General features: G+C 32.4%; 1 protein-coding gene across 1 annotated transcript; it reads right to left on the bottom strand.

Moving 5' to 3' along the window:
- Positions 1 to 12: 12 nt before the first annotated feature.
- On the bottom strand, positions 13 to 27,699 carry LOC130442892 (calbindin-32). Its single transcript, XM_056777288.1, has 12 exons — positions 27,613 to 27,699; positions 17,117 to 17,274; positions 16,170 to 16,255; positions 15,983 to 16,072; positions 15,699 to 15,785; positions 12,316 to 12,372; positions 12,162 to 12,242; positions 11,736 to 11,791; positions 10,144 to 10,189; positions 6,121 to 6,177; positions 5,631 to 5,702; positions 13 to 5,537 (listed from the first exon to the last, which is right to left on the bottom strand). The coding sequence occupies exons 2-12, from the start codon at positions 17,268 to 17,270 to the stop codon at positions 5,376 to 5,378; spliced, it is 948 nt and encodes a 315-aa protein (XP_056633266.1). The 5' UTR covers positions 17,271 to 17,274; positions 27,613 to 27,699; the 3' UTR covers positions 13 to 5,375.
- Between the last annotated feature and the right edge of the window lie 107 nt (positions 27,700 to 27,806).

The following is a 27,806-nucleotide window of genomic DNA, read 5'->3' on the forward strand; positions in this document are numbered from 1 at the left end:
CGATTTCTGGAAGCACGAAAATAGTAAAAATATATCATTAAAAGGCAAGAAAAAAGTCAAAATATATCATTAAAAGGCAAAAAAATAGTTAAAGTGTTGGATGCAAGTAAATAATCAGAAATATCATAAATAAATATACAAAAGCAAGAAAATATTTAAAAATGAGTCCTGGAAGCACGAAAATAGTCAAAATATATTATTAAAAGGCAAGAAAAAAGTCAAACTATATCATTAAAAGGCAAGAAAATAGTTAAAGATGTGTTGGAGGCAAGTAAATAGTCAGATATATAATAAAAAGGTAAGAAAAGGGGCAATAAAATCATGGCAAGCAAGAAAATTCTTAAGAAATATACAAAAGCAAGAAAATATTGAAAAATGAGTCCTGGAAGCACGAAAATAGTCAAAATATATTATTAAAAGGCAAGAAAAAAGTCAAACTATATCATTAAAAGGCAAGAAAATAGTTAAAGATGTGTTGGAGGCAAGTAAATAGTCAGATATATAATAAAAAGGTAAGAAAAGGGGCAATAAAATCATGGCAAGCAAGAAAATTCTTAAGAAATATACAAAAGCAAGAAAATATTGAAAAATGAGTCCTGGAAGCACGAAAATAGTCAAAATATATTATTAAAAGGCAAGAAAAAAGTCAAACTATATCATTAAAAGGCAAGAAAATAGTTAAAGATGTGTTGGAGGCAAGTAAATAGTCAGATATATAATAAAAAGGTAAGAAAAGGGGCAATAAAATCATGGCAAGCAAGAAAATTCTTAAGAAATATACAAAAGCAAGAAAATATTGAAAAATGAGTCCTGGAAGCACGAAAATAGTAAAAATATATCATTAAAAGGCAAAAAAATAGTTGAAAAAATGTTGGAGCCATGAAAATAGTAGAAAATAAAATCTAGAAAGCTTCTAAAATAGTAGAAAATCTCCGTAAAAAGTCAAGGTCAATAAAATGGTGAGAGGCAAGAAAATTTTACAAAAATATATTACGAAAAGACCAGAAATTAGTCAAAAACAATCCGGGGGGGCAAGAAAATGCTCAAAATATATCTTAAAAGCAGTAAAATAGTCAAAAATGTTATGAGAAAGGGAGGAAATGATAAGGATAAAATTCTGTATTTAAAAAAAGATCAAACATACAAGGAGGACCTGACAAAATGTTTAAGAAATATATTTTGCAAGCTTTTTCGTCCTTATGTTTCTTCATCTGAGTCACTTAATGTTCTACTTCATTTTTGACCGTTTCAGTTAATAAATTGAGCTCACAAAGAACAAATTCGGACTCAATTTTACACCGGTCTTGCGACTATTGAAACTTTCCCTACAATCAGTACAAAATTTTCTATTCAAATTGAGACTCGATTATTGAAAAACGAACGGGAAATATTCTCTGCACGATTTAACAAAACTATCTTCAAAAAATAAAATTTTCGTAAGATATTAACGATATAAATAGTAAAATCTTATCTATACACAAATATTCGTGTTATATCTTCAATATTTCCAGCTCCAGCTAGCGTTCAAATCGTGAAAACCACCGTTTTCCATGGAAATTTCAAAGATATTCCGTATTAGTAATGATTGCGAGAAGCTCAACCGCGTTTCCACGATAGAAAATTTTCCACAACACGCGTTAAAAGTAGCTTTATTTATGGATCGAGAAAATTCGAAAATCTTCAGAAATTTTTCAAAATACGCACGAAAAAACGTGATTTTCTAGCCATTTTTGATAATTTCTGAAAATTCCACTTTATCCATGTAAAGACACATTTGCGGAAACAACTCTCACTTTTTTTTTCTCAGTGTAGCTTGCCGTGACATTTATTAGATACGATATGTAGTAAACAGTCTTCAGAAATATTGATTAGTGTATATATTATACAGGATGTACTTTAAATAAACTTTACAAAACACATAACCTACAAATTGATTTTCCTCCACCTCTTTAACGGCTTGTATCTCACAAATATTCTTATAAATCATTCAAAGACCACCCTGTACGAGGTTAACTTGCTAAAATATTCATCGAACCACTATTTTGGACAAAAAAAGAAGATAGACCAAAAGTAGTCAGCCCAAAAGGTCTAAAACAACACCTGGTAGAAATATTCATCACCTGACAAGCTGTAGAGGTCGAGCTAAGGTCGACCAATGAGGAAATTACACGATAATTTGTTAAACATGCATCCTGCACATCCTGCGATGACTGATCTCGACAACATGCTTACCAACCAACACCGCAAGAATCCTCCAACAAATTCTTCAAAGTGTCACACTGAAGAAGGCTTTTAATGAAATTCGTCGAATCAGATGGCCATTTTAAGGTCACTACCTACTTAAGACTTAGCGGTTTGGGCTCTACAACTAGAGCTTCCCAGTGGTCGTGAAACTCAAATGCTGCAGGATTATGAAACCGTCGATGAAGAAGTTACTACCGCAGCTACAGTTTCAGATGAAGACATCCTCAATGCTACAAGTGTAAATGGAGATGGCGACCGAAAGGAATTAGAACCAGAACAAGTCCCAACAGGCCTTAGAGGCAGCTAAAATCCCGCATAAGTTGTTGTACAGCGTTTTTCGATTGATACTTTATGACGAGTATCGATTTTTGTAATCGATTTCTTCTCTTAGTGAATCGACTGTCTATTCTTCTTTTTTTAACGAATCTACTTCATATTCATCTACAATTGATTGAAAGTATCGATTTTTGTAATTCATATTCATCTACAATTGATTGAAAGTATCGATTTTTGTAATCGATTTCTTCTCTTAGTGAATCGACTGTCTATTCTTCTTTTTTTAACGAATCTACTTCATATTCATCTACAATTGATTGAAAGTATCGATTTTTGTAATCGATTTCTTCTCTTAGTGAATCGACTGTCTATTCTTCTTTTTTTAACGAATCTACTTCATATTCATCTACAATTGATTGAAAGTATCGATTTTTGTAATCGATTTCTTCTCTTAGTGATTCGACTGTCTATTCTTCTTTTTTTAACGAATCTACTTCATATTCATCTATAATTGATTGAAAGTATCGATTTTTGTAATCGATTTCTTCTCTCAGTGAATCGACTGTCTATTTTTCTTTTTTTAACGAATCTACTTCATATTCATCTACAATTGATTGAAATTATCGATTTTTGTAATTCATATTCATCTACAATTGATTGAGAGTATCGATTTTTGTAATCGATTTCTTCTCTTAGTGAATCGACTGTCTATTCATCTTTTTTTAACGAATCTACTTCATATTCATCTGTAATTGATTGAAAGTATCGATTTTTGTAATTCATATTCATCTACAATTGATTGAAAGTATCGATTTTTGAAATCGATTTCTTCTCTTAGTGATTCGACTGTCTATTCTTCTTTTTTTAACGAATCTACTTCATATTCATCTATAATTGATTGAAAGTATCCATTTTTGTAATCGATTTCTTCTCTTAGTAAATCGACTGTCTATTCTTCTTTTTTTAACGAATCTACTTCATATTCATCTGTAATTGATTGAAAGTATCGATTTTTGTAATTCATATTCATCTACAATTGATTGAAAGTATCGATTTTTGAAATCGATTTCTTCTCTTAGTGATTCGACTGTCTATTCTTCTTTTTTTAACGAATCTACTTCATATTCATCTATAATTGATTGAAAGTATCCATTTTTGTAATCGATTTCTTCTCTTAGTGAATCGACTGTCTATTCTTCTTTTTTTAACGAATCTACTTCATATTCATCTACAATTGATTGAAAGTATCGATTTTTGTAATCGATTTCTTCTCTTAGTGAATCGACTGTCTATTCTTCTTTTTTTAACGAATCTACTTCATATTCATCTACAATTGATTGAAAGTATCGATTTTTGTAATCGATTTCTTCTCTTAGTGAATCGACTGTCTATTCTTCTTTTTTTAACGAATCTACTTCATATTCATCTGTAATTGATTGAAAGTATCGATTTTTGTAATTCATATTCATCTACAATTGATTGAAAGTATCGATTTTTGTAATCGATTTCTTCTCTTAGTGATTCGACTGTCTATTCTTCTTTTTTTAACGAATCTACTTCATATTCATCTACAATTGATTGAAAGTATCGATTTTTGTAATCGATTTCTTCTCTTAGTGAATCGACTGTCTATTCTTCTTTTTTTAACGAATCTACTTCATATTCATCTACAATTGATTGAAAGTATCGATTTTTGTAATCGATTTCTTCTCTTAGTGAATCGACTGTCTATTCTTCTTTTTTTAACGAATCTACTTCATATTCATCTACAATTGATTGAAAGTATCGATTTTTGTAATCGATTTCTTCTCTTAGTGAATCGACTGTCTATTCTTCTTTTTTTAACGAATCTACTTCATATTCATCTACAATTGATTGAAAGTATCGATTTTTGTAATCGATTTCTTCTCTTAGTGAATCGACTGTCTATTCTTCTTTTTTTAACGAATCTACTTCATATTCATCTATAATTGATTGAAAGTATCGATTTTTGTAATCGATTTCTTCTCTTAGTGAATCGACAGTCTATTCTTCTTTTTTTAACGAATCTACTTCATATTCATCTACAATTGATTGAAATTATCGATTTTTGTAATTCATATTCATCTACAATTGATTGAGAGTATCGATTTTTGTAATCGATTTCTTCTTTTAGTGAATCTACTTCATATTCATCTACGATCTTTCGATAGAATCGATTTTTATAATCGATTTCTTCTTTTAGACAATCTACTTCATATTCATCTGCAATAGAATCGATTTTTCTAATCGATACCGCTTAATAATACGAATTATACCAATATACAGGGTGTATTATGAATATTTGAACAAGTTAAGAAGCGTTTTTAATTATTGGTTTTGAGTTATGTGCATAAAATTCCATTATTTGTTTCCACAAGTGTTCTTCGAGTAAAATATTTTTAAAATATATTATTTTTTTTATTAGATTTACGATATGCAAAGCAGACAAATTGATTAAGTTTTTTTTTCACGATAAAATCATTAGTCTTGAAATTGGTGTCACATGTATAACCCTAAATATACAATATATTTTTTTTCCTATTGTCGTTTAGAGTAACGTTTTTATTTCGACGATTTTTTCGTAGTTTTTACGATAAAAATAATTGGAACTTTAATTAATATATTCGAAGGTTAATTTGGAGCGTACGTTCTCACAGAAAAAAGTACAAATTTACGAAATTTCCTGTTAAATTTCAATTATTTGTTTAAAAAATCTCAAAATTTATTAATTTTCGCGTACCCTAAACGCCAAAAGAACTTTATGCTACTTGATCAACATTACACATTGGCAAAAATTATATTAATTCGAAAACGTGAATCAAATAACTCCTTATTTATTTGGAGGATGTAGATGTCGATTCTTCTTCTTGGTTATGTTTAGCAATCGCCAAAAGAATCATCGTTAATTCCTTTTTGTTCACTTTCCCATCTTGGCTGTAATCAACACCTCGTAGTATGGTTTCCTCGAATTCCTGTAGATCTTGAGCGTCGTAATCCTAAACCAAAGTAATTGTGTCATCAAAATTTTAATACGAAACGAGCGATATTTGTAAAAGTCTCGTCGAAACTAATCCGGCAAACCCAATTACCTTTTTAACTAGTTCCAGAAGATCTTTGAGAAATCCGCGCAGTTCCTCATTTTCTATAGTCCCATTATTATCCTGGAAAGTTAGAATAAACCCATTATTGATTCGATAGATAATATACACTACCGGTCACAAGTTTTTGCCCGACCCACCCAACGAAAATCGAAACTGGGTCTTACAAACCGAAAATAATTATTTCTCGGCCCTCACAGCCACCCGATCTCAACCCTATCGAGTTATTGTGGGACAAATTAGACAGGGATGTCAGAAAACAGTGTCCTTCGACTTCGTATGTTTGGATATCCTGAAAAACGAATGAAACGAAAGATTTTTTATTTTTTAATTGTTTTCTATCGCGTAAACTATAGGGTGGGCAAAAATTTTTAACCGGTGATGTGAAAATAATATAAAATACACATTTAATCGTGTTTTATTTCAAAAACTACTTAATTACGAATCACCTCGTATAATTTATACGAAAATTAGAACTCACCCTATCGTAGAGTGCAAAAACTTTTTCGATATCGATTCGGGTGAGTTTCGTGGCTCCCTGCGAGAAAAAAAAATAAAAATCATCAATTGAAAGCTGTGCTGAAGAAACGAGATGAAAAATATTATACAGGGTGAGTCACGAGAAACAATATTCAGTTTAGAAAAATCGGAATTTTTCGAAAAGATACATTAAACTTTGTATAATAAAAAATGCGCAGAATTTATTGAACAATTCGATTTTCGAGGTTCTCGATACCAATTTTTTTCTCTGAAACAGTAATCCGTTCCTGAGATATGAGAACCAATCGGCTTCTGCGAACGCAACGCTGCCGATGTTTAAAAAAATTTAACTTACTTTTCGGATACACCTCGTACTTAAAGTGGTGGCCACTCTATATTTTGATATGCCTCGATATGAGAGTAATGTCTTAACGCAAAACGAGCACATAAAAACAACTACGTGGATGGTCCTGATCCGACCTAGAGATGGCGGTAGCTGCTTGAAAAATACCACTCTTTGACGGGCCAGGTTCTCCTAGGATCACCCTCGTATGTTATCTAGTTATAATCCCAGGTAATCAAATAGGGAAAATTGTAAAATTATATAACGAGCGAAGGAAATTTCAGTAAAACTAAATACAAAAATAAATTTGATATTTCGAAGTTTTATTGTAACTCAAACTCAAAAATAAAAAGTTAAAATCATTTTTTGAGCATCTTTTAATATATATTGCTGTCTCTTTTCAACTATTTGGCTTCTCTCTATGCTCTAAATCGACTTATTGATAGTTAATATTAATATTTTCGTCAGTATTATTCAATAAATAAATCAATCTCACATGTAATGTTGTTTATCTATACTTTCGAATGATTCACCGATTCTGGAAATAAAAAATTGTAATGCGAACCTGGAAAAGTTGTTTACTGTACATTTCCGCTATTCGACGACCTGCATTATACATTTAGTCATGCCATTTTTGGAAAAATATTGGAAAACTACACGTGGAAGCATTTATAAGAATATAATACTTACTTCTATGCCTTCCTGAAATATTATGCCCACAATACAGACAGATGAAGCCGTGCAAAAGTTTTAGTTAAGTGTATAGTTACAAAAAAAAAATCGGATTTGAATTGATTTGGAAAATAATTAACCATAACTTATAATTACGTGATTAGATGTTAAAATTGTTCTTTTTAGTCCTTTCAGTTCATAGTTGAGCACGTAGGCCTTCAGATAGGCCCGTCGCGCCCCATTCGACGTCCGATGACCTTTGAGAAGCCGATCAAGCTCTTTTGAAGTCGTTAGGCAGGTTTTGGGGTTCGTACAGGTATTTAAACCGCACTCGTGTGAGTGGGATCATCCGTGATGCCCATGGTTGAGCCCGCCTTGCGAGACGTTGTTTAAAAGTCGAAATTTAAACCCTTAAATCTAATCAATCACCCTGTACAACCAGCGGACAACCCGACATCGGCTTGACTGAAGAACAGTTGGATTTTATTGAAGCGATGATTAGTACCATGAAACGCTCTCTATCCATCAGCGGAACCAAGCCTTTAAGGTTCAAGATAAAACGCCTGATCGAGTTTCTAAAGGACCAAGACCTAGATGAAGTGGCCAAATGGTACGCCAAACGCTGTTAAATGCTTAAGTAGAATCAAATAATTCCTTAATGGGTTCAATCTATGGCCAAATCTAACGCTCATACTGGTAAGTCAACTAGAACTTGATCTGAGTATCCTCATTAGTTAACAAGCAGAATTTTCTGATGTATTGCTTTGAATCCAGCAGGAGATTTACTGCAACGGACTGAGAGGACCACCAACATTCAATATGTTCCATATCTCCACACCTGGAGACCATGAACGTGATGAAAATCGTTGCAGACTCCTGCAAACTCTCTCTTAGTAATTGCGCGCCATTGAGGCGTTTTCTTGGTCTACATCTTCTCCTCTTGGGCTATGGACCTATAGGTTGATCTTGGGAATGTCCTGATGAGACAGTTGGTTCCAGTCTTTTGTTGTTTGGTTCTTGGGTGGCTGTAGTAGTACTTTAGGATGGTTTGGGTCTTCTTTTCCGGACTGTATCTTGTATTATTGGTCTTAATGGATCAATTTGTTTGTGACGTACCATATTTGATAGTTACCTTGCATTTGAAGATCAAAAAGTTGCAAATCAATTCAAATCCTAAACGTTTTTAGACAATTAGAAAACGTATCACCCTATATATATATATATATATATATATATATATATATATATATATATATATATATATATATATATATATATATATATATATATTAGAAATCCACCTATTTAATAACTTGTCCACTTTTATCTTGAAATATTTGTTTATAGAATCAGCCAAAATTTCAATTTTGAAAATGCGCAACACTTTTTTCAGTGTAGAGTTTCTTGAACTATAAATTAAGAAATTATCATTGTACTATACCACCATTGGATAGAATATTTAAGAACCTTTCAAATGAGGTATCACATGACCCACATTTTGATATAAGTTGTTGTAAAAATATATAGGGTGATACATTTTAAAATTAACGAGTTGTATGTTTCTAATAAAATGCGATAGATGGAGATAAATAGCCACAGTTTATGCTAAAAAAGAGTTGCATTATGTTTCGAAAACTACTTGTGTTTTTTTGTGGTAAATATTGTATTAAAAAAATTTTTTTGATAATAATAATAAAAAAATATCGAAAGTATAAAAGCAACGAGAAGTTTTTGGTATTTTTTAATCGCTAAGTATATTAAAAAATAATTAGTATTTTCATTGAACCTTAACATTTGATTATAATAACACCCTGTATAATTATTTAAATTTGATAATTGTCCTAAAGGTTAAAATCGAAAGAAAAATTGAGGAGTTCATCGACCCCAATTTTTCGAAAATAAAAATCGACATACAGAAACGAAAAGTTCGTTTTTCATTCGTTACTTTTAAAAAATGAATTTGATTGTAAATAGGGTGAGTGAAATTAACAAAATTTTCTCAAGATTTTAACATAACACCCTGTATAGTAATATATATATATTCCATATTTCTGAACGAATCACTCTGTAACATATTGAAGCATAATTTTCAATAGATTGTTGAAGCTTATGAAAATAATCGATTAAATTTAATTTAAATATTTTTTTAATCTAATACAGGGCGAGTCAAAAGTAAAAGACGATTTTTTCTCGTTATTTTTTAAAGAATCACCCTGTAAAGGGATCTATTGCCGGTGTAGTTGTTATCTATTGTTTAAATTCGTATGTAAAATCTTTATCGCTATCATATTTCTTTTAAATTTAATACAGGGTGGATCAAAACGAAAAAATAGTTCTTACTTCATTATTTTTGAAAGGATCACCCTATAAAATGATCTATTCCAGGTTTAGTTTTAAATTATTGTTCCAAATTCGTATGAAACATATTTTCTGTTATAATTTGTACCAATTCAAAATACAGGGTGAATCAAAACGAAAATAAGAATGTTTTCCTCGGTATCCTTGAAATGAACACCCTGTGAAATAATCCATTTGCAGCAGCAACAGTTTTTTTTTAATGATAATCAGTGGTGTGTTTTTAATCTAATATAAACGTTACAGCACTTTGTATAAATATCAATACAGGGTAATACAAAATAATAATTGCATTTTTTTTGGAAGGATCACCCTGTAAAAATATCTTGTATTCATAAAATTCCAATAATCATTGAAATACATGAAAACGTTTAGAAGTTTGCTAATATTTATTTATTAGAATATCTACAGGGTGAAACAAAATAATATATGTAATTTTTTCTTGTTAATATTTTTCGAAAAACGCCCCTTTAAAACTATCTATTGTAGCCATAATTTGACAACCATTGTCTACATCCATAGAAAACGTCTCTTGACAATTCTCCCACCCCTGCAGAGAAAAATTTTTCCTGCGTCGGGACCAATCCCAACCTATTTTTCACCCCTCAAGAATATATTGATTTAAAGGACTTGAAAAATATTTTCCATACCCACCTTGAATACCTGTCTGCAAAGGAAGTTCTCCTTGACAGGAAGCAACCTGAAATAATTAAATAAACGTAATCTAGAAGTAAGTAAAAAGTTTGAAAGAGATGTAGAATGGTCTAAACTGTTTCGAAATGATTTAGAAGGATCCAAGATGTTCCCAAAACGACCTAAAATTATCCAAAAGATTCAAGAATAATCTGAAGTGTTTCGAGATGATGAAGAGTTCTTCAAAATATCCCAAAAATAATCTAAGCATGGTCTAAAGTATTTCGAAAGTATCTAGAACGATCCAAAATGTTCCAAATGTACTCTAGAATGGTCTAAAGTTTTTCGTAACGATCTAGAATTATCCAAAAGGTTCTACAAACAATTTGGACTGGTCTAAAGTTTTTCGAAATGATCTAGAACGATCCAAAATGTTCCAAAAGCAATTGATATTGGTCTACGTAGTGTTTCGAAACAATCTAAAATGTTCTAGAATGGTCTATAGTATTTAAAAACGATCCAAAATAATCCAAAAGGTTCCAAATGTGCTCTAGAATGGTCTAAAGTTTTTCGTAACGATCTAGAATTATCCAAAAGGTTCTACAAACAATTTGGACTGGTCTAAAGTTTTTCGAAATGATCTAGAACGATCCAAAATGTTCCAAAAGCAATTGATATTGGTCTACGTAGTGTTTCGAAACAATCTAAAATGTTCTAGAATGGTCTAGAGTATTTCAAAACGATCCAAAATAATCCAAAAGGTTCCAAATGTGCTCTAGAATGGTCTAAAGTTTTTCGTAACGATCTAGAATTATCCAAAAGGTTCTACAAACAATTTGGACTGGTCTAAAGTTTTTCGAAATGATCTAGAACGATCCAAAATGTTCCAAAAGCAATTGATATTGGTCTACGTAGTGTTTCGAAACAATCTAAAATGTTCTAGAATGGTCTAGAGTATTTCAAAACGATCCAAAATAATCCAAAAGGTTCCAAATGTGCTCTAGAATGGTCTAAAGTTTTTCGAAACGATCTAGAATTATCCAAAAGGTTCTACAAACAATTTGGACTGGTCTAAAGTTTTTCGAAATGATCTAGAACGATCCAAAATGTTCCAAAAGTAATCCAAAATGGTCAAAAGTATTTTTAAATGATCTAGAACGATCCAAAAAGTTACAAAAGTGATCTATTATAATCTAAACTGTTTCGGAACGATCTAAAATGATCCAAAAGATTCCAAATGCGATCTAGAATTGTCTTGAAGTGATCCAAAATGTTCTGAAATTATCTAAAGTCTTTTGAAACTGTTTAGAAAGATCCAAAAGGTTCTAAAGGGGATCTGGAATAGTTTAAAGTGTTTCAAAATTATCTAGAATAGTTCAGAAGGTTGCAAAAGCGATCCGTAATGATCTAGAACAATCCCAAATTTTCTAAAACGGTCTAAAGTGTTTCAAAATGATCTAGACTTATCCAAAAAATTCCAAAAGTGATCTAGATTGATCTAAAGCCTTTCGAGGTGACATAGAAGGTTCCCAAATAATCCAAACAAAAATATTGTACTGTTCAGACAAACAACTATAAAAAAAATTCAAGTACAAAAGCAAATTCATATTTACTTTGCCATTTCCGACAACTGGAGCCGTCCATCTTTATTGAAGTCGAAAATTTGCAACTGAAAATTAAAAAAAAGTATCATAATTATAATAATATATTTGATAAAAATATCGAATTTTTCTTTAGTCACAAATCAGTATCAAAATGAATCGTATCGAGCCCCGCGCGGTGATTAAACACTTGCGTTTACAATCAAATCGCGGCTCCATTAAGAGAATTTTCTCTTTGGATTGTAACATACTATTAAAATAAAACAAATATTGTTATTAATTAAACATTTTGCATCTAATTAAGTGCGTTAATTAATCAAGCGATTATTTATTCCGGCAATGTTGCCATGTCTTTGCTGGACATTAGCGCGAAGACTAAATGATGAAAATAAATAAAAAAAAGTATTTTTTTGTCGTATCCAATAAATTTTAACTCACCATTGTATCGGTGTATTCGATCAATTTATCTTCTGAAACGTCGTTTCTTTTGGCCTCTTTCAGGAGATCTCGTAGGAAATTCTGTCGAGGAAAACTCGCAAATATACCAAATTCATAAATTCTTAACAAAAAAAAAAAAACTTTAGATACGTACTTTGAGTTCGTCCGCCTCGATGTATCCGCTTCCGTCAGAATCGTATTCCCTCCAAATCTGTATACACAAAAAAATGATTTTCAATATATATAGTACGAAAAATTATCATTGCGACGAAGTAACTTTCAAAAATATGTCTCCCAGACTTTTGGAGATCTCGAGTTTTGGTCCAGAAATGCCCGATCCAGAATAACTAGACGTCAGATTCCGAGCTTAGAGCTCCTATCTTGTTATCAAGAGCTATAACTTCCTGTATTATGTCAAATTTTCCCTCCATAAACCATATTCTGAATTCTTCGACTGATATCGTAGATGCGAGAGCCCCCAAAACGGATTTTGGATTTGTAATTGAAGCGAAATAACGATTTACGTTGAAGATTACTTTTCTCAAACACCCCGTATATAAAACCGCGTAAATTTATCGCGAAATGTAATAAATTTCACTCATCCCACTTAATGACCCGAATAAATGCGCCTTATTTATCCGTATTACGAATTTTCGGGTTTATTTTCGTAGTCGTCTGTCATATATCATTTTCATCCCCTCACGAATCGGATTAGAGCAGTTGGGGATTAATACCGTGGCCAAAGGTGCACTGAGACAGAAAAACGTCCCTTTAAATCAGTCTCCGAACAAATATATTTCGTTACACCCAAGTACTTTGAATTATATAAAAAAAATTGTATTTGAAGGATATTAAAGGCTTTTCCATTCAATATCCATACGTAATTATTCCAAAAATATCGTATTTATAGACAAAGCTGGTTTCCGGTACCATTTTGTCGAGATATATTCCCCTTGAAACGTCAAGATGTTGCTATAAACATCTCCACGGGGTTCAAACCTTAAGGCCACTATATTGTCCTTTCGTTACAGACTACGACCTTCGTGGGTGTCTAACTTGAAGATCTTTGCAGCAGCATCTTGGTTGGTTTGCCTACTATATTGTAGTTTCTTTTCGTTACTGACCAGAACCTGCTCTGAGGACCTCCACAACAGCGTCTTCACCGAGTTTATCCACCTCCAAATATTAAATCTACTGTATATTCCTTTCGATACTGACCAAAACCTAAATAATTTCACAGCAGCATCTTCACGCAGTGTTTCCGAACGTTAAATTTACTGTGGTTTCCTCTCGTTCTGATCAGTTTTGGAGGTGTCTCACCTGGAGATCTCTTCAGCTTCAGACAATTACTATGCCTAAAACTATTTTTGCAGCTTCCGGATTCTAATTCTTGTTCCTCCAACTGTCTTGATGGCTCTAGAAGTAATTTTTTTTTCTCTAAATCAACATCTTCATCAAATTTGCTTGATTCCAAACACCAAATCGACTTTATCCTCATCCCACTACCGGACAGAATTTTCGTAAGAAACTAACCTTAACATCTCTCCACCAGCATCTACTACGAATTTTTTCACTCCAAACACAAATCCTCTGTAGTTTCCTCCCGTTATTTAACAGAAAGTCCCAGATGTTTCACCTGGAGACCTTCACGACATCATCTTCATCGAGTTTGTTTTCCTCCAAAACCTCAAATCCACTGTAGCTTCCTTGCGTTATTTAACAGAAAGTTTCCAGGTGTTTCACCTGAAGACCTTCACGACATCATCTTCATCGAGTTTGTTTTCCTCCAAAACCTCAAATCCACTGTATCTTCCTTGCGTTATTTAACAGAAAGTTTCCAGGTGTTTCACCTGAAGACCTTCACGACATCATCTTCATCGAGTTTGGTTTCCTTCAAAACCTCAAATCCACTGTAGCTTCCTCCAGTTATTTACACAAGGTTCCCAGGTGTTTCACCTGAAGACCTTCACGACATCATCTTCATCGAGTTTGTTTTCCTCCAAAACCTCAAATTCAATGTAGCTTCCTTACGTTATTTATCAGAAACTTCCCAGGTGTTTCACCTGGAGACCCTCACGACATCATCTTCATCGAGTTTGTTTTCCTCCAAAACCTCAAATCCAATGTAGCTTCCTCCCGTTATTTAACAGAAAGTTCCCAGGTGTTTCACATGGAGACCTTCACGACATCATCTTCATCGAGTTTGTTTTCCTCCAAAACCTCATATCCAATGTAGCTTCCTTGCGTTATTTATCAGAAAGTTCCCAGGTGTTTCACCTGAAGACCCTCACGACATCATCTTCATCGAGTTTGTTTTCCTCCAAACCTCATATCCTCTGTAGTTTCCTCCCGTTATTTAACAGAAAGTTTCCAGGTGTTTCACATGAAGACCTTCACGACATCATCTTCATCGAGTTTGTTTTCCTCCAAAACCTCATATCCAATGTAGTTTCCTCCCGTTATTTAACAGGAAGTTCCCAGGTGTTTCACCAGAAGACCTTCACGACATCATCTTCATCGAGTTTGCTTTCCTTCAAACCTCATATCCAATGTAGCCTCCTTCGTTATTTATCAGAAAGTTCCCAGGTGTTTCACTTGGAGACCTTCACGATATCATCTTCATCGACTTTGTTTTCATCCAAAACCTCAAATCCACTGTAGTTTCCTCCCGTTATTTAACAGAAAGTCCCAGATGTTTCACCTGGAGACCCTCACGACATCATCTTCATCGAGTTTGGTTTCCTCCAAAACCTCATATCCAATGTAGCTTCCTTACGTTATTTATCAGAAAGTTCCCAGGTGTTTCACATGGAGACCTTCACGACATCATCTTCATCGAGTTTGTTTTCCTCCAAAACCTCATATCCTCTGTAGTTTCCTCCCGTTATTTAACAGGAAGTTCCCAGGTGTTTCACCTGAAGACCTTCACGACATCATCTTCATCGAGTTTGTTTTCCTCCAAAACCTCAAATCCTCTGTAGTTTCCTCCCGTTATTTAACAGAAAGTCCCAGATGTTTCACCTGGAGACCCTCACGACATCATCTTCATCGAGTTTGGTTTCCTCCAAAACCTCATATCCAATGTAGCTTCCTTACGTTATTTATCAGAAAGTTCCCAGGTGTTTCACATGGAGACCTTCACGACATCATCTTCATCGAGTTTGTTTTCCTCCAAAACCTCAAATCCTCTGTAGTTTCCTCCCGTTATTTAACAGAAAGTTTCCAGGTGTTTCACCTGAAGACCTTCACGACATCATCTTCATCGAGTTTGTTTTCCTCCAAAACCTCAAATCCTCTGTAGTTTCCTCCCGTTATTTAACAGAAAGTCCCAGATGTTTCACCTGGAGACCTTCACGACATTATCTTCATCGAGTTTGTTTTCTTCCAAAACCTCAAATTCGGTGTAGTTTTCTCTAGTTACTAAGTAGAAAGTGCCTCACCTGGAGGTATTGACAACATCTTCAACGAGTTGCCTCCAAACTGATATTAGATACATTCAAAAAAATCTTACGACACTTACAGTGATATTCCACCTACCTTCATAAATTCGACGCTCGATTCTAAGGGATTGTCGAACCGAAACAATAGCAGGAAATTCTCCTCCATCGGTAGAAGTTGAGCAAGCTGAAAATAGTACGGGCGCTTATCACACTTTTATAAACTTCGAGAGAAAAAAATTTCAATAATTAAATTGAAAAATTCGAGGATTTATTTTTCATTGAAACATCGAAAAATTGAAAAAAAAAACAATATACAGGATGTGTATAGGATACGGTACAATTAGAGTTATCAAAACTTCATTCCTCTAACTCGCATCTCACCTCTCTAATATCAATTTTTCCATCTTGATTGTCGTCGTACGCTTCCATAAAGCACGATTTCAGTTCTACCAACATTTCGTCAGAAACTACCTGCAACAGAACGATGTACGTAGAAAAAGCATATGACACTGTTTGGTTCGAGCTTAAAAAGTGACACCAGGTCGATATTATGAAAGAAAAAACTTACTTCTGGTCCTACGTCTGACACATTGGCACTTGATACGAATTCTCTCAAAAACCCATCCAATTCTACGCCCTCGATGTAACCGTTTCCTGTAAAAATTACAAAACGCATATACGAGTAAAATAAAATTAGAAAAATTTAGAAAATCGGGAGCTTGACCTGATCGAAGGTTTTCTAGAAATCAATAAAAACGGAGCTAGTGCATAGAAGAAGCTTGGAAAGGAATAACGTATGGAGACGCGGAGGAACAATAAAAAGAAAGAAAGACAAGATCAGATGGTGGAGAGAAGAAATAAGAAAAATAGTTGAAGAGAAAGAGACAAAACGAAAGAATGATGTTAAGAAAGGCAACGAAGGAAATAAAGAGGCATACAAAACGATAAGGTACTAAGTAAAGAAGGAAAATTGAAGAAAGTAGAAAATAATTTGGAGGACAAGCTTTTGGATCAAAATCGGAGCCACTGGAGCAAGAAAAAGAAAGGAAATTGAAAGAATAAGAGTTAAAAAAGGAACAATATAAAGAAAAACCCAAATGACATAATATTGCATGATAAGAAAAGAAGAATTCGTGGATGGAAGGGAATTATGAAGAGGACAAGAAAGAAAATCATGAAGAGGAAGGAAGGAAGTGGAAGAAGCGATAGGGAAAATGAAAATAAAACATATACGAGAATCATAGAGACGAATGATTGATGAGGAAATGGAGGAGGAGTAAGGTACATATAGAAAGGGGAATCAACGATAAATAACTTGATAGAAAGCGGAAAAATTGAGGAAAAGAACGGATAAAAACAAAATGAAAAACTGAAATCACAATACTACGACGCTCGGAAGTGGTTAAGGAATCCTAGAGGAGAAGATGAAGAAAATTGGTGGTGGAATACTGGAAACGTTCCTTGGCCACCTTGGTCACCTGCATAGGTCAAATTTTTCGACAAGGCAATACCCACCATCTTTATCGTAATGACTCCAAACTTCCATAAACTGATTGGCCGATAATTTTTTCAATTCTCTCGATTGTGGATCGCGAAATTGCCTCATGAAATTCGTGGCTTTTTCCAAATTTAAACGCTTGGACGTTACTTGTTCTGAAGGAGTGGTCATTTTTCTGAAACAAAAATTATCATTATCATAATCATTCCCATCGAGACTAGTTAATCTAATATCAGTCATTCTCATCGGATCGTTAAACAACCAGGAAATATTCTGAACCAAGATTTGCTGCGACAATTTTTGCTTCACGTGTAAACCCAGCAACAAATTCTCGACGACGACTTAACCAAGTTATAGCTGCACCTGCATATTTCACCATCACCCCACTAGCTGAACACCATAACGAGGATACAACTGTACACCAGCTCGAAGTCGACCGTACCCACCAGGTAGCAAGAACATAATTCTCTTGCAAGGTCAGTTCTCCACCAAATGAGCTCTAAACTGTAACCAACCCATCATCAACGTAGAGCCCAATGATTGATCTTGCCATCCATACTATACATATAAGGATCGTCCCCAAACTGGTCACTAAATCATCAAAAGTCTTATTGCAACAGCGCGGAAGCTGTTTCCTCTTGGAAATCAGATTTACACTTTCTCTTTGTTGGACTAGACTGGTGCGAAATGGGCCTTAGGAGCGACAGGACCAAAGGTTTCCGCATAGTCGTTGTGCACAACTTCGGTCAATTCCTCAAGCATCGTTTTTTCCCGTGGATCCGATTCCAACTTCAACAAAGTGTACAGTTCCTTTTCCTGAGGCGACGCGTTAATGAATGCGTCCACGTCGTCACTGGAATCACCAGATTTTGGATCCAAAGGATATATTTTTTCAGCGTTTTCGTCACTTTTATCGTTTTCGCTTTCAGCAGTTTCACTTTCTTTTGCCCTTGCTAATTTTTCGAAATCGTCAAGTGTTTCTTCGGCGTTCATGATTGTAGTTTAGTCCCGATTAGCAAACAGAATGTTTTGTAATGTAGTTTATGAGCGCAGACAAAAACTATGGGGTACTAGTGAATCTATAAATTTTCATTTAACTTTCACTGCAATCGATTATTCTGATTTGAATAAGTAAATAGTTTAAGGGTAGAGATGCCGCCGCCGTCAAGGACGATTTATATCGTAGTCGCGTCAATGAAACAGTTTATATTCGGCGCGGGAATCAATCAAATGGGTTTGATGGAAAAGTTTCAGTTTCTAATACTAAAAACGGCCTTCGTCCAAATCTCAGGCCCTTAGAAATGGGTTTACACATAAATTCAACATCCTTTGACCTCCTCTTAGATCCAAAAACCTCAAACTCTTTGAGCGTTCGATTTCCACGTCCCAAAGGAAGTTTCTTCACTGCCACTTTTCCAAAAACACCAGTTTCTCTTAATCTCCTTTTCGCTACTAAAGTACTCGAAGGTAGATTCCTAAATTCATTGATTCGAGCTGCCACCTTTGGTCCCGTGAGTCGTCGATCTCTTTTACTGATCACCTCCAGCGGATAATCTCCTGGTAGATGCATAATTTTGGTTACTTTTGGATGGATTACAAAGACCTGCGATTAATTTACGAGTTTCAACCGATAGTTCCTTGGTTTTAGAGCTCACAAGTCTGTATTTGCGAAAAAAAGGGCTAACTGGGACTAAACTACAATCATAAACACCGATCAGACAAAAAACTGTCACCATTTTTGGTTTGCAACACACCGTTTTGACAATATGACAACAGTTGTTAAGTTTTGTCATATTTTAATGAATCACGGGGTGGGCAAAGACTTTTGACCTGTAGTGTATATCATAAACATACTGATTACTATCAAAATTTTAACTTTGGAGTCTTATAATTCGAAAACTAAAGTCTGTTATAGAAGTGGCAGCTTATTTTGGCTCACACTGTAGCTTTCAGCTTTTTTTTTCATTGGTACGTACTGTATATATATATATATATACAGATTTCAATTTCGGCCCATTTTTTTAAAAATAATGTCTTACTCATATTGTATACGACTAATGTACGAAATTTATTAACCTGATTAGAAACACCAGATAAATTTTAATTTAGAATTTACGGCGTGTCAATAAATAAATCGATTCGCGTTTGAGAATTATCTTTAAAGTAAATTTTGAGACGGTAATATGTTATTTGTCAGGTTGTTTTTTAATTTCGCGATTACCCAGCGGGGAGCTCCATACATCTATTTATAATAATTTCAATAATCCATAAATCTCATCGATTATGAAATGGTTTTTATCTTCCTAACGGATATACGCGGTTGTTTATCAGGTGTTAATAGGTGATTCGTAAACTAATGATCAAAATACACGCCGTTCAAAAAACTAAAAAAAATTCTTCGTGTGTAGCTGCTTCTCAATTTGCAAAATTCAAGTTTCTAAACGAAATATTGCAACTACAATGTTGCCATATCTAGCGAGAGTGTTTAACAAGAAAAAACCATTTGGCAACTACTGATCTAGACCTGAAACGCTCGTTTCCATGTACAGGGCGATTCATTAGTGCGATAGAGTTCAATTTGAGATACCAATTTGGAAATTTGAAGACGCCAAGTTGTACGTAAGTTTGGAAAAAATTTATCATCGTTATGTGATGCAATATTTGGCGTTTTCCCCGCCAATATAAAAGCAGAACTAAATTTTGCTCTGGGTGAGATTGCTCGTAAAGTAAAATATAGGTTAGCATCGTTTAAACGAGACCGTACGAATTGAGGAGACCAACAACCCGGTGGTCGACCAAATGAGGTGAAAATCTGGATGATCGTCGACTGAAAGACATAGTAGGCTTTTCAAAAGAAGATAGAAATGATCAAACATTGAAATAATCAAGGAAAAATACGATAAAGCATAAAAATAATCAAATGATCGATTTAAAGCGATCAAAAAAATCAATCCAGTATCAGTTTCGAATACGAATCACGAATCAATATGCATATTAATTAAAAATTTGGATATGAGAAAGCTGTGCGCCAAATGGATTACTGCAATGACCGAATTTAATGAATTAAAGTTTGAACTTGCACAATATTCGCTGGATTTAGCCCCCTCGGTTTATTTTTTGTTCCCAAATTTGAAAAAATGCTTTGAAAATCAAAGATTTTTATCGTAAGTATCGAATTTATTGGAAAATGCTGGGAGCTAAATCGAAATTACGTTAAAATATAATTTTCCAAAATATTTTCGCATTTTTTTGTTGTGCCAGGTACTTGTGGAACCCTCCTCGTATATGAGTTGTGTGTGGAGTAAAAATCGAAAATAAATTTTATCGTTTTTAGCCCACCCCAAACAATTTTTCGTTTTAACTAGCCCCCCCTGTGAAAAATATGTTTAATTTCAATAAATTAATAAAATATAATTCGTTTTAAATAAAAACAGATGATTAATTAGATTTTAAAGTAGATTTTCGTCTATTAATTCGAGATATTTATAAAATTACATCTTGTTATAATGGTCCTCGTATCAAACTTTATTACCAACATAAAATTTTACCTAAATTTGTAGGCTGACATCATCGCAGCGATCCAAAAGAAAATAATGTTGTTTAAAATGTTATTTAGCAAGTTTACATTATAAATTACATATACTTGTTTTCAACATTTTTCCAAATATTTTATTATAAATTGTTGACGTTCGGAAGGAAGTGACGAAATATTTTCATATAAACAATATCCGCTGATAGATTTTTTTTTGTTAACGAACACCCAGGAAACGAAAAAACCTACTAGAAAATAACCCCGATTCGTTTTTTTCAAATTTTCGAAAATTTATCTCGATTTAATCATTTCAATTGGACCACAATGAATCAAAAATTATTTGTTATTGTTATTAAAAATTTATAAAAAAATTTATAAAAAAGTGGTGAAATAATAGAAAATTCGTCGTCGTGTCGATTATATCTCAGAAACGGATTATAGTCCAGGAGCTGTCAATTTCCTGGCCGAAAAAATGTTTTAAAAAATGAATTTTTCGAAAAAAATTCGCTAAACGAATGAAAGTTCATGAAAATTGGATTTTCTCGGAAATTGTCGCTCAAACTCAAAAACTGATGTGATTTTCGTAATCTACGTAAAAAAATTATTGATACCACGTGATTTTTTGAATACTTTGACCCATATTTTCAAATTTTCAAAGGTGATTTAAATCGAAAAAATTGCCGCTACATTATTGTAATGGATAATTTCGTGTACACCCTGTACGATTGTAAATAATATCGAAAAGTGATTTAATATTGTCAAAAAAATAATTTTCGACGTGATTCTCGGAGCTACTTTTTTTGAAACGATGATAAAATAGTCCAGGAGCTGTTATACAAAAATCGTACATGTAATTTTTTTATGGATTGCAAACGCGATGTTTGCGTGGGTTTTCAAGGCCGGAAAAATGTTTTGAAAAATTAGATTTTGAAAAAAAATTCTATAAATGAGTTAGAGTTCATGAAAATTGGATTTTATCGGCAATCGTCGCTCAAACTCAAAAACTGATGTGATTTTCGTAATCTACGTAAAAAAATTATTGATACCACGTGATTTTTTGAATACTTTGACCCATATTTTCAAATTTTCAAAGGTGATTTAAATCGAAAAAATTGCCGCTACATTATTGTAATGGATAATTTCGTGTACACCCTGTAAGATTGTAAATAATATCGAAAAGTGATTTAATATTGTCAAAAAAATAATTTTCGACGTGATTCTCGGAGCTACTTTTCTTGAAACGATGATAAAATAGTCCAGGAGCTGTTATACAAAAATCGTACATGTAATTTTTTTATGGATTGGAAACGCGATGTTTGCGTGGATTTTCAAGGCCGGAAAAATGTTTTAAAAAATGAATTTTTTGAAAAAAAATTCGATAAACACATGAAAGTTCATGAAAATTGGATTTTCTCGGAAATTGTCGCTCACACTCAAAAACTGATATGATTTTCGTAATCTACGTAAAAAAATAAAAGATACCACGTGATTTTTTGAATACTTTGACCGATATTTTCAAATTTTCAAAGGTGATTTAAATCGAAAAAATTGCCGCTATATTATTGTAATGGATAATTTCGTGTACACCCTGTAAGATTGTAAATAATATCGAAAAGTAATTTAATTTTATCAAAAAAATAATTTTCGACGGGATTCTCGGAGCTACTTTTCTTGAAACGATGATAAAATAGTCCAGGAGCTGTTAAACAAAACTCGTGCAAGTAATTTTTTTATGGATTGGAAAAGCGATGTTTGCGTGGATTTTCAAGGCCGGAAAAATGTTTTAAAAAATGAATTTTTTGAAAAAAATTCTATAAACGAATTAAAGTTCATAATAATTGGATTTTCTCGGAAATCGTCGCTCAAACTCAAAAACTGATATGATTTTCGTAATCTACGTAAAAAAATTATTGATACCACGTGATTTTTTGAATACTTTGACCCATATTTTCAAATTTTCAAAGGTGATTTAAATCGAAAAAATTGCCGCTATATTATTGTAATGGATAATTTCGTGTACACCCTGTAAAATTGTAAATAATATCAAAAAGTGATTTAATATTGTCAAAAAAATAATTTTCGACGTGATTCTCTGAGCTACTTTTTTTGAAACGATGATAAAATAGTCCAGGAGCTGTTATACAAAAATCGTACATGTAATTTTTAATGGATTGCAAACGCGATGTTTGCGTGGGTTTTCAAGGCCGGAAAAATGTTTTGAAAAATTAGATTTTGAAAAAAAATTCTATAAATGAGTTAGAGTTCATGAAAATTGGATTTTATCGGCAATCGTCGCTCAAACTCAAAAACTGATGTGATTTTCGTAATCTACGTAAAAAAATTATTGATACCACGTGATTTTTTGAATACTTTGACCCATATTTTCAAATTTTCAAAGGTGATTTAAATCGAAAAAATTGCCGCTATATTATTGTAATGGATAATTTCGTGTACACCCTGTAAAATTGTAAATAATATCGAAAAGTGATTTAATATTGTCAAAAAAATAATTTTCGACGTGATTCTCGGAGCTACTTTTTTTGAAACGATGATAAAATAGTCCATGAGCTGTTAAACAAAACTCGTGCATGTAATTTTTTTATGGATTGGAAACGCGATGTTTGCGTGGATTTTCAAGGCCGGAAAAATGTTTTAAAAAATGAATTTTTTGAAAAAAAATTCGATAAACACATGAAAGTTCATGAAAATTGGATTTTCTCGGAAATTGTCGCTCAAACTCAAAAACTGATATGATTTTCGTAATCTGCGTGAAAAAATAAAAGATACCACGTGATTTTTTGAATACTTTGACCGATATTTTCAAATTTTCAAAGGTGATTTAAATCGAAAAAATTGCCGCTATATTATTGTAATGGATAATTTCGTGTACACCCTGTAAGATTGTAAATAATATCGAAAAGTAATTTAATATTATCAAAAAAATAATTTTCGACGTGATTCTCGGAGCTACTTTTTTTGAAACGATGATAAAATAGTCCAGGAGCTGTTATACAAAAATCGTACATGTAATTTTTTTATGGATTGCAAACGCGATGTTTGCGTGGGTTTTCAAGGCCGGAAAAATGTTTTGAAAAATTAGATTTTGAAAAAAAATTCTATAAATGAGTTAGAGTTCATGAAAATTGGATTTTATCGGCAATCGTCGCTCAAACTCAAAAACTGATGTGATTTTCGTAATCTACGTAAAAAAATTATTGATACCACGTCATTTTTTGAATACTTTGACCGATATTTTCAAATTTTCAAAGGTGATTTAAATCGAAAAAATTGCCGCTATATTATTGTAATGGAAAATTTCGTACACCCTGTAAGATTGTAAATAATATCGAAAAGTAATTTAATATTATCAAAAAAATAATTTTCGACGTGATTCTCGGAGCTACTTTTCTTGAAACGATGATAAAATAGTCCAGGAGCTGTTAAACAAAACTCGTGCAAGTAATTTTTTTATGGATTGGAAACGCGATGTTTGCGTGGATTTTCAAGGCCGGAAAAATGTTTTAAAAAATGAATTTTTTGAAAAAAAATTCGATAAACACATGAAAGTTCATGAAAATTGGATTTTCTCGGAAATCGTCGCTCAAACTCAAAAACTGATGTGATTTTCGTAATCTACGTAAAAAAATTATTGATACCACGTGATTTTTTGAATACTTTGACCCATATTTTCAAATTTTCAAAGGTGATTTAAATCGAAAAAATTGCCGCTATATTATTGTAATGGATAATTTCGTGTACACCCTGTAAGATTGTAAATAATATCGAAAAGTAATTTAATTTTATCAAAAAAATAATTTTCGACGTGATTCTCGGAGCTACTTTTCTTGAAACGATAAAATAGTCCAGGAGCTGTTAAACAAAACTCGTGCATGTAATTTTTTTGTGGATTGGAAACGCGATGTTTGCGTGGATTTTCAAGGCCGGAAAAATGTTTTAAAAAATGAATTTTTTGAAAAAAATTCTATAAACGAATTAAAGTTCATAAAAATTGGATTTTCTCGGAAATCGTCGCTCAAACTCAAAAACTGATATGATTTTCGTAATCTACGTAAAAAAATTATTGATACCACGTGATTTTTTGAATACTTTGACCCATATTTTCAAATTTTCAAAGGTGATTTAAATCGAAAAAATTGCCGCTATATTATTGTAATGGATAATTTCGTGTACACCCTGTAAAATTGTAAATAATATCAAAAAGTGATTTAATATTGTCAAAAAAATAATTTTCGACGTGATTCTCTGAGCTACTTTTTTTGAAACGATGATAAAATAGTCCAGGAGCTGTTATACAAAAATCGTACATGTAATTTTTTTATGGATTGCAAACGCGATGTTTGCGTGGGTTTTCAAGGCCGGAAAAATGTTTTGAAAAATTAGATTTTGAAAAAAAATTCTATAAATGAGTTAGAGTTCATGAAAATTGGATTTTATCGGCAATCGTCGCTCAAACTCAAAAACTGATGTGATTTTCGTAATCTACGTAAAAAAATTATTGATACCACGTGATTTTTTGAATACTTTGACCCATATTTTCAAATTTTCAAAGGTGATTTAAATCGAAAAAATTGCCGCTATATTATTGTAATGGATAATTTCGTGTACACCCTGTAAAATTGTAAATAATATCGAAAAGTGATTTAATATTGTCAAAAAAATAATTTTCGACGTGATTCTCGGAGCTACTTTTTTTGAAACGATGATAAAATAGTCCATGAGCTGTTAAACAAAACTCGTGCATGTAATTTTTTTATGGATTGGAAACGCGATGTTTGCGTGGATTTTCAAGGCCGGAAAAATGTTTTAAAAAATGAATTTTTTGAAAAAAAATTCGATAAACACATGAAAGTTCATGAAAATTGGATTTTCTCGGAAATTGTCGCTCAAACTCAAAAACTGATATGATTTTCGTAATCTGCGTGAAAAAATAAAAGATACCACGTGATTTTTTGAATACTTTGACCGATATTTTCAAATTTTCAAAGGTGATTTAAATCGAAAAAATTGCCGCTATATTATTGTAATGGATAATTTCGTGTACACCCTGTAAGATTGTAAATAATATCGAAAAGTAATTTAATATTATCAAAAAAATAATTTTCGACGTGATTCTCGGAGCTACTTTTTTTGAAACGATGATAAAATAGTCCAGGAGCTGTTATACAAAAATCGTACATGTAATTTTTTTATGGATTGCAAACGCGATGTTTGCGTGGGTTTTCAAGGCCGGAAAAATGTTTTGAAAAATTAGATTTTGAAAAAAAATTCTATAAATGAGTTAGAGTTCATGAAAATTGGATTTTATCGGCAATCGTCGCTCAAACTCAAAAACTGATGTGATTTTCGTAATCTACGTAAAAAAATTATTGATACCACGTCATTTTTTGAATACTTTGACCGATATTTTCAAATTTTCAAAGGTGATTTAAATCGAAAAAATTGCCGCTATATTATTGTAATGGAAAATTTCGTACACCCTGTAAGATTGTAAATAATATCGAAAAGTAATTTAATATTATCAAAAAAATAATTTTCGACGTGATTCTCGGAGCTACTTTTCTTGAAACGATGATAAAATAGTCCAGGAGCTGTTAAACAAAACTCGTGCAAGTAATTTTTTTATGGATTGGAAACGCGATGTTTGCGTGGATTTTCAAGGCCGGAAAAATGTTTTAAAAAATGAATTTTTTGAAAAAAAATTCGATAAACACATGAAAGTTCATGAAAATTGGATTTTCTCGGAAATCGTCGCTCAAACTCAAAAACTGATGTGATTTTCGTAATCTACGTAAAAAAATTATTGATACCACGTGATTTTTTGAATACTTTGACCCATATTTTCAAATTTTCAAAGGTGATTTAAATCGAAAAAATTGCCGCTATATTATTGTAATGGATAATTTCGTGTACACCCTGTAAGATTGTAAATAATATCGAAAAGTAATTTAATTTTATCAAAAAAATAATTTTCGACGTGATTCTCGGAGCTACTTTTCTTGAAACGATAAAATAGTCCAGGAGCTGTTAAACAAAACTCGTGCATGTAATTTTTTTGTGGATTGGAAACGCGATGTTTGCGTGGATTTTCAAGGCCGGAAAAATGTTTTAAAAAATGAATTTTTTGAAAAAAATTCTATAAACGAATTAAAGTTCATAAAAATTGGATTTTCTCGGAAATCGTCGCTCAAACTCAAAAACTGATATGATTTTCGTAATCTACGTAAAAAAATTATTGATACCACGTGATTTTTTGAATACTTTGACCCATATTTTCAAATTTTCAAAGGTGATTTAAATCGAAAAAATTGCCGCTATATTTTTTTTATTCAGATCACTTTAAATAAGACGAAAAACTATTCGAAACGTGATAGAGTTGATTTTTGAATGAAAACTTCAACATATTTTGAAAAACGATAAACCCATATCAAATTATACATATATTTCTTTTTATTTATCTATCTCAAAACTTATCAACCCTCGTATAAATGTTATTCCAAACTAAAATACTCGAAGTACGACTATTTTAACTGTCTACTAAAAGAATTGATACGCCTATGGATTACGAATGCTTCATCATTTTAATACTCTCTCATTCATAAAAAAATGGAACATAGGTTAGGTTAGGATTCTTTTTCATCATTAAAAAAAAAATTGAAAAATAGAATGAACCCCATTCCAACACGTTTATCAGAGTCTTATCAGTTTTTATATTGAATAACGTGATTTATTGAAGCAAATCGTTCCTTAACAACGATTCACACTGTATAACAAATTTTGATACTTTTATTAAAATAAATTCGTAGTTCAATATAAAAAAATATATTTTCCATTACACCCTATTTATATCATGTTATTTTTCGAATTCAATTCGTCTAACAATTTATTTGTTTTAAAAATTTTGGAAACAGTTATTGGTCCGTGTAAAACACGTACTTTAATTCATGAAAACATCAAACTTACGTTATTCTAAAACAGACTACGCGTTTCTTCTAATATCAAAGCTCAGCTAAATCTCACTACGTACTGCAATTCGGTTCTGGGCTTACTAAAAAGCTCCCGAAAACCTACAAAGCTTCGATGTATATCCTGTAGGGGTCAACCATGCGCATTCGCATCGAACCGTATATATTTTGATAAGGTGTGCGTTCGATTTC

The sequence above is a fragment of the Diorhabda sublineata genome, chromosome 4 (assembly GCF_026230105.1).
Source record: "Diorhabda sublineata isolate icDioSubl1.1 chromosome 4, icDioSubl1.1, whole genome shotgun sequence".
Classification (NCBI taxonomy): Eukaryota; Metazoa; Arthropoda; class Insecta; order Coleoptera; family Chrysomelidae; genus Diorhabda; species Diorhabda sublineata.